This window comes from Belonocnema kinseyi, chromosome 7, assembly GCF_010883055.1.
Source record: "Belonocnema kinseyi isolate 2016_QV_RU_SX_M_011 chromosome 7, B_treatae_v1, whole genome shotgun sequence".
Lineage (NCBI taxonomy): Eukaryota > Metazoa > Arthropoda > Insecta > Hymenoptera > Cynipidae > Belonocnema > Belonocnema kinseyi.
The window spans coordinates 31,181,200-31,189,436 of record NC_046663.1 but is presented as its reverse complement, the minus strand read 5'-3'; the positions used below and the strand labels follow the sequence as shown (position 1 = coordinate 31,189,436).

At 22.5% G+C, this 8,237-nt stretch overlaps 1 protein-coding gene across 2 annotated transcripts in view; it reads left to right on the top strand.

The window, feature by feature from the left end:
• The window catches only part of LOC117175786 (calcineurin-binding protein cabin-1-like), a 98,446-nt gene that overhangs the window by 32,768 nt on the left and 57,441 nt on the right, over positions 1-8,237 (top strand). For both annotated transcript variants that reach the window (XM_033365523.1, XM_033365522.1), the window contains exons 6-8: positions 2,339-2,519; positions 2,594-2,718; positions 2,798-2,990. In XM_033365523.1, the coding sequence (XP_033221414.1) occupies positions 2,339-2,519; positions 2,594-2,718; positions 2,798-2,990 (499 nt within the window). The remainder of the gene's footprint in view (positions 1-2,338; positions 2,520-2,593; positions 2,719-2,797; positions 2,991-8,237) is intronic.

Genomic DNA, 8,237 nt, shown 5'->3' with positions numbered 1-8,237 from the left:
TTTAGACTATTTTCTTTTCAGATATTTAAAATTTACAACTCTCATGACAAATATTTTCGACAGGCCTCCAGAAAAGTGGCACGGGGTTGTCTAAAATCAATCTAGTTTCCTGATTATCAAAATCAAATAATTTTTTTATTATTATTAGAGTTTTGACTTATAAATTATACAATTTAACTCCTTTTTCTAATTGAATTGTCTAAAATCGTTATTATATCTTTTTTAAATTTCAGACGCTTGCAATTTGGAAATGATTAATTACTGTTTCGTGAATAATATTTTAATTTTTAATTAACAGTTGAATTAAAGCAAAAAATACGATTTTTTTAAAAAACTAGTGGAATCCTCAACCAAGAAAGATTAATTATTAAATCAAAAAGAATTTTTTTTAAATAGTTAAATTTTTAACCCAGAATTAGGTTTCAATCCATGCAGAAAAAAATTTAATCTAAAATGTTGAATTTTCAAGCCAAAAAGGAAAATTTTTATGCAAAACAGTTGAGTCTTCAATCCGAAAATACCAATTTTTAACAAAAAAATTCATTTTCAACAAAATTGTTAAATAAACTAATTTTAAACTGAAAAGATCAATTTTTAATCCACAAAGAAGTAGTTAGATTTAGTTTTAAAAAAAGTTTTAAAAAAAAAACAAAAAAAAAAACGAATTTTCAATCAAATAGTTCAATTTTCGTCAAATGAAGTGAATTCTTAGCTAAACAGTAGAATTTTAAACCAAAATTATAAATTTTCAACAAATTTTCAACTACAAAAAAATGAATTTGTAACAAAATAGTGAAATTTTCAACTAAAGAAATTAATTTTCAAAAAAAGAGATGAAATTTCAACTAATGAAATTACTTTGCTACCAGAAAGAAGAATTTTGAATACAAAAATGGAATAGTTCAATTTTTAGTTAAACAACAAAAAAATTATAAAAAAGAAACTAATTTTCTACTAAATAGTTAAATATTCAGCCAAAGAAATGAATTTTCATCTAAAAAGATAAAATTCAAACCAACAAGATTAATTTTCTATGAAAAAGATAAATTTTTAACAACATTTGAATTAAAATTGAAGAAATTTAAATTACAATAAAATCAATAAAATCAGGAATTCTGCACATAGGAATTTAAATTTTCAATAAAATAGTTGAATTTTTAATGAAAGAGATGAATTTTTAACTATAATGATGAATCTTCAATCAAAAAAAGAATTTTTAACAAAATATTTCGATTTTCCAACCAAATAGTCGAATTTTCTAATGAACGACATACATTTTCGAGAAAATATGGAATAGTTAATTTATCAATAAAAAAAAATTAATTTTCAATACAAAAAAAAGAATCAAGAAACAAAAAAATAGAGCCAAATTTCCAACAAACAAAAAAAAGATTATTTACAAAACTGTTGAATTTTTAAGAAAATAATCCAATTTTTAAACAAATATTAAATCTTGTAACCACAAAGTGAATTCTTAACAACAAAATGATGAAATTATAAGTTTTTAAGACTTACTTGTTATTAACAGATTTAAAGATAAACTCCAGTGTGTGTTTTATTCATAGAAAAAATTATCGGTTTTCAAAAATTTATCGCGGTCGATTAAATTAAAAAAATTGAACTTTAACATTAAAAATGTCTACATTTGAAGTAATAAAAAGTAAGCTGAAAATCATTTTAAGCAATTTTAAGCCAGAAATATTATAAATTGAAGGATTAAATTTTTATTATGAACTGAGCGTGAGCACTTCTTAAATTATAAGTTAAATTATTTTAATTTTAAAGAGTTTAAAAATCTTTAAAAAGCTTCAAAATATTATTTTGAAATATTGAAACGTCTTCGTGTTGTTTTACAGTTTTTCATATTTTAAATAATTTTTGAAAATTTTTCATAACTTCAAAGCATCTTTTTAAATGATTCAAATTCTTCGTAACATTTTTTTTATTCTGCAAAATATAAATATTTCCTTGAAATAATTCAGCTTCACTTTTGAATATTTTGGAAATCTTTTTAAATCTTTTTAAATATCCTCTTAAAATTAATTTTTCAAAGTAAAAAGAAATTTTCAATATTATTAGGAATCTTGAGAAAACGTTTTTATGAAGTCTTTTAAAATTGTTAAAAAGCTTCCAAAGTTTTTGTTCGAAATGTGCAAAAATCTATACTTTATCAGTAATATATCAATTTCATTTTACTTTAAAATTGAAAATTGTTGATAAATTTTCAACACTCTGAATAAACTTAAAAAATAAATATTTATTGAAAATTTTGTTTTGTATTAAAAATCATATTTTTCCTAAAATCGAAAAACTACTGATAAAAAATGATTAATTCAAGCCTTCAAAATTTCGGAACTGGATTGTCTTCGGAGGAGCTTGGCTACATTATTTTTGCGAGTGTTCGAGGCGATTTATTCAGTGACGACAATATCCTATTTTTGCTGAGAGTTTTGTGGTTGAAGGCACATGTATTTTTGTGCCAGGGTGAAATGGACATTGTTATTGAAACTCTGGAATCTGTAAGAATTATTAATCGTCTCGAGTAATGAACGGTTTTCTGATTAAACTTTATTAATTGAAATCTTAATTTTAGTTACTGAACCATATGCGAGAATTAAACATACAAGTTCCAAGCGCATTTCTCAAACTGAAAAATTGTAATCACAATTCGCACATCAGTATTAAAGCAGTGGAGAAATTGCTACTTTCAATCCAAAGGTATTGTTTTTCTAAATTTATTTTGATGGTATATTTTGCATAATTACTTTTACAGTGACTCGTTTAATTTAATTTTTAGGGGGCAAAAATTGAAAGAAATCAAAAAGCTCTACGAAGAGAAAAAATATATAGAATTGGCCAACATTTTACAAGAAACTTTCCAGTTTGCGAAGCAAGCGAGCAAGTTTGGTGTGAATAATGATGTGATTGTTGAGCGGGTCGATCAGCTCAATATGTTGTTGGACAGTTTATGGCAACTGAACCAATTTGAGGTAAAATATTAAAAAAATTTTTAGGATTGCTACAGGTCACGGAATTACGGAAAGTTAGAAAATTTCAGGGAAAATGACAGTAAATTTATTTTTTGACCAGGAATTTGACAAATTTTTGGAACATAAATCTTTCCAAGTTTCATTTCAACAGTGTTTAAAAATAAGTAGTTGAATTTCTATCTTTTTCAATTATGATATTCAGTTTACACTGCCTAATTCGAAAATATTTCACTTAAAAATGTACTCTTTTAGATTTTAAGTTTTATGCTTACATTTTTAATTTAAAGAATTTCAAAATCCTGTTTTGAAGACTTGAACAAAACATTTTGATTTTATCAACTGTAAATATAAATAATGTTTTTTTGTTATTGATCTGTACTTTAATTATTAGAAAGTGAGAAATAATTGAATTTCAAAATTTAAGAATTTCCAGATTTTAATGTTAAGAATTGAATGTCATTTAAAAAAATGGAAACGTCTAACTTAAACTTTATAAACTATTTTCAACTTAAAAATAACTTCATAAAAACGTTTTTGTGTTTAAAAGATTTTATTAAAGTTTAAACATTTCGGTGTAAAATATTCAATTTTTAATTCATTCAATTTGAAATTTTTTAATTAAAAAAACGAATAATTATTGCACATTCAGCAATATTTGACTGTCCATTTAAGACGATTAAATTGAAACCAAATATTTAAAAGTAAACAGCTTGAAACTGAACGAAGAATAATTTAATTTAAAAAAAACATGAACTTTTAACTAAAAACAATCCATTTTTAAGCAACAAAAAAATTAAAGCAATACTTACAAAAAAATATATAAATTTTCAACTAGAAAAGATAAATTTTAAATAAAAAATGATACGGTGTTAAATCATCAACTGAAAACTGAAAAAAAAAATAAATTGTAAAAAAATCAACAAAATTGTCAAATTCTTAACTTAAAATCGAATATTAAAACTAAAAAAAGAAGTATTTTACCAAAAATGTAATAGTTACATTTTCAGTTTAAAAAATTTAATTTTCAACTGAAAAATATAATTTTTAACAAAAAGTTTAACAATTTAATTTTAAATTCTCGAATTTAATTTTGAACAAAAAGAAAACAATCGAATTTGCTACAGAATAATTAGAATTTTAAACAAAGAAGTGATTTTCAACCATGTACATACTTGAATTTAAATTAAAAAAGAGAAATTTTTAACAAAAAATGGAATTAATACATGTTCAGTAAAAAAAAGTTAATAAAAAAGCAAAGAAATTAATTTTCAGACGGAAAGAAGAATTTTCAAACAAATCATTTTTTTACCAAAAAGCCAAAACTTCAACAAAAACAAAATTCTATTTCAGCCAAAAAACAATGAATTTTTAATCAAGGAATCACAAAAATTTAAAAAAATTTAAACTTAATCAAAAAAAAACGAGTTATCTATAGAATAGGTGATTTATCAACCATGAATGACATCGCAACATTTTCAATTAAAAAAAATAATTAAACAATTAGGAATTTACCGAAAATTTTAATCAGATAGTTGAATCTGTCAACTAAAAAAGATTTTCTAACCACGAATAGAATAGTTTAATTTTCAGCTGAAAAAAAATTTTTTTTAACAAATCATGATTTTTTACCAAAAATATCAGTTTTCATACAAGAAGGAAAAGTTTCTACTAAAAAGACGAACTTTCAACTGAAAAAAAAACTTTTTAACTGAGAATTGCATTTTTAGTTTAAAAGTAGATCAAATGCGAATAGAAACTTTTTTTGTTGAAAATTTTTTTATTTGGTTAAAATGAACTTTCCTGTTAGAAATTCATATATTTGGTTTTGAAATTCAACGGTTTTGCAGAAAAATCACTTGTTCTGCTAAAGTTCTTCATTTTGACATACTAATTTTTAAAAAAAGTTGATATTTTTTTCTTTTTGGACTTAAAAAGCCTTTTTGGTTGAAAACTGATTTTTTTAATTGAAAATTTAACTGTTCCATTTTGTGTTAAAAATGTATCATTTTTAGTTGGAAATTCAACTATGTAGTTGAAAAATTGCCTTGATTGATAGGAAATTATTCTTCTCGTTTTAAAATTGATCTATTTTTATTAAAAATTCAGTTTAATATAATATTTTAATTTTTTTTCTTTTTGGACTTAAAAAGCCTTTTTAGCTGAAAACTGATTTTTTTAATTGAAAATTTAACTGTTCCATTTCGTGTTAAAAAACTATTTTGTTAAAAAATCAATTTAACTGTTTCATTTTTGGTTGAATACTTATTTTCTAGATTGAAATTCATTTCTAAAGTTGAAAATTGCTTTAGTGTTTGCTTCAAAATTCGTCGTTTTTGGAGAAAATTAATTTCAATGGTAGAAAATTCACCTTGTTATTAGAATATTATTCTTGTTGTTTGTGCATTTACTTCTGTGTTTAAAAATTTAACTATTCTGTTGTAAATTCGATTGTTTTTGCTGCTACTCAAAATTGATTCTTTAAATTGAAAATTTAACTGTTTTATTTTTATTGTAAAATTTATATTTGACGTTAAAAAATAATTTTTTTATTGATAATTCAACTATTTTGTTTAGAATATGATTGTTTTTGGGCTGAACAAAAATTTAACTGAGAATTTAATTGTATAATTTTTTGTTAAAAATTGATCTTTTCTAGTTGAAAATTGATTTCTTTTTTTCTTGAAAATTGATCTATTTGATTCGAAATTTGTTTTTTTTAGCTTGAAAATTTACCGTTTTCAGTTAAAAATTCATCTGTTTTGGAATTAAATTATTCTTCTCGTTTAAAAATAAAATAAAAATAAAAATAAAATGGTTGAATTCTGATAAAATATAGATTTTTGCAGATTTCGAAAGAATAAAAAAATGTTCTGAATATTCCTACTAATATTGAAAATTTCATGGAAATATTTATATTTTGCAGAATTTAAAAAATTTTTTTACGAAGAAATCGAATCATTTCAAACGATGCTTAGAAGTTTTGAAAAAAATTTCGAAAATTTAAAATTTGAAAAAATGTAAAACAACACGTAGACGTTTCAATGTTTTAAAATAAAATTTTAAAGCTTTTTAAGGATTTTAAAACTATTTAAAATTAAAATAATTTAACTTTTAATTTAAGAAGTGTTCACGTTCGCTTCATAAGAAAAATGATATCCAAGTTGTAATATTTCTGGCTTGAAAGTGCTAAAAAAGATTAGCAGCTCACTTTTTATTAGTTTAAATGGAGAAACTTTTGGTATTAGAGTTCAAATTTTGTAATTTCATCGACCGTGAAGAATTTTTGGGAATCGGAAATTTTTTTCTATGAATAAGACGACCACATTGGGTTTTATCTTAAAATTTATTAATAACAAATAAGTCTTGCAAAATTATAATTTAATCTTTTTTTTGTTAAAAATTCATTTTGTGATAATAAGATTTATTATTTGTTTAAAAATTGCATTATTTTCTTAAAAATTCAACAGTTTTGTAAAAAATCTTTTTTTTTGTTTGTTGGAAATTTCGCTCTATTTTTTTGTTTAATGATTATTTTTTTTGTGTTAAAAATTATTTTTTCTTATTAATAAATTAACTATTCCATATTTTCTTGAAAATGTATGTCGCTTATTAGAAAATTCGATTATTTGGTTGGAAAATCGAAATATTTTTTAAAAATTCATTTTTTGGTTGAAGATTCATCATTATAGTTAAAACTTCACCTCTTTCATTAAAAATTCAACTATTTTATTGAAAATTTAAATTCCTGTGTGCAGAATTCCTGAAAATATAACCAAGAATTCTGTACATTAATTTGATTATTTGACGTTAAATAGGATTTTAATCTAATTTCAATTTCTTCAATTTTAATTCAAATACTGTTAAAAATTCATCTTTTTCATAGAAAATTAATCTTCTTGGTTTAAATTTTATTTTTTAGCTGAAAATTAATTTCTTTGGCTGAATATTGAACTATTTAATGGAAAATTAGTTTTTTTTATAATTTTTTTTTTGGTTAACTGAAAATTGAACTATTAAATTTTTCTATTCAAAATCCATCTTTTTGGATGGCTTCAACTATTTGGTTAAAAATTCTTCTTTTTGATAGAAAATTATTTTTATTAGTTGAAATCTCATCGCTTTTTTTGAAAATTAATTTCTTTAGTTGAAAATTCTCCTATTTTGTTGGAAATTCGTTTTTCTTTTTGTAGTTGAAAATTTGTATTTTTGTGTAGAAAATTCATCCTTTTGATTTAAAATTGATCTCTTTTTACGAAAATTGAACAATTTTATTGAAAATTCTTCTTTTTTTTGTTTGAACATTTTTTTAAACTAAATGCAACTATTTCATTTTGGATTAAAAATGGATCTTTTTAGTTTAAAATGAGTTTATTTTGCTCAATACTCTTTCTTCTTGAGTTCAAAATTTTACTTCTTTTGTAGAAAAACACCTTGATGCTTTAAAATTGAACAATTTTGTTAAAAATTAATTTTGTTTGTTAAAAATTGGTATTTTCGGATTGAAGACTCAACTGTTTTGTATAAAAAATTTTCTTTTTGGTTTGAAAATTTAACATTTCAGATTAAATTTTTTTCTGCATGGATTGAAAGCTCATTCTGGGTTAAAAATTTAAATATTTGGTTAAAAATTGATTATTATTTGAAAACTAATCTTTGTTGGTTAAGGATTCCACAAGTTTTTTTTTATTTGTATTTTTTTGGTGAATTCATCTGTTGCTAATTGAAAATTAAAATATTTTTTGGTGGAAATATGAATTATTACACGTTTCATTCGTAATTATTTTTTGTAACATTTTTTTAAAATCTTAACTTTAATTTAATTTTTTAACTTTAATTTTAATTTTAATTTATTTTTTTTTAAATTTAATTATTTTTTTTCGAAATTTGTTTTGGGGGTAAAAAACTCATCTTTTCGGTTTAAAATTCAAGTTATTAGTTGTATGTATGTAATCTCTCCCTTTTACGGGTTTGAGGGCCTCCGCTCCCTGTACATATATTTACAATTCCATCCTTAGTCTAACTTAACTACTACTTATATTTTACTCTTTCGCATTACGCAGGATAAGCAATAGTAACAGTAGTGATATTAATTCCTAAAATGAGCGAGCTTCCAGGGCTTCCGTTTCCTCTTACCATAAAAAATGTATTTTCCACGATATTGAAAACAATTTTCGTTTTTTACTGTCACTTTTCAGGATCACCCGTTTGGCTCTGCCCTACTCCCTTGCTTTCCCTTACTTCATCCAA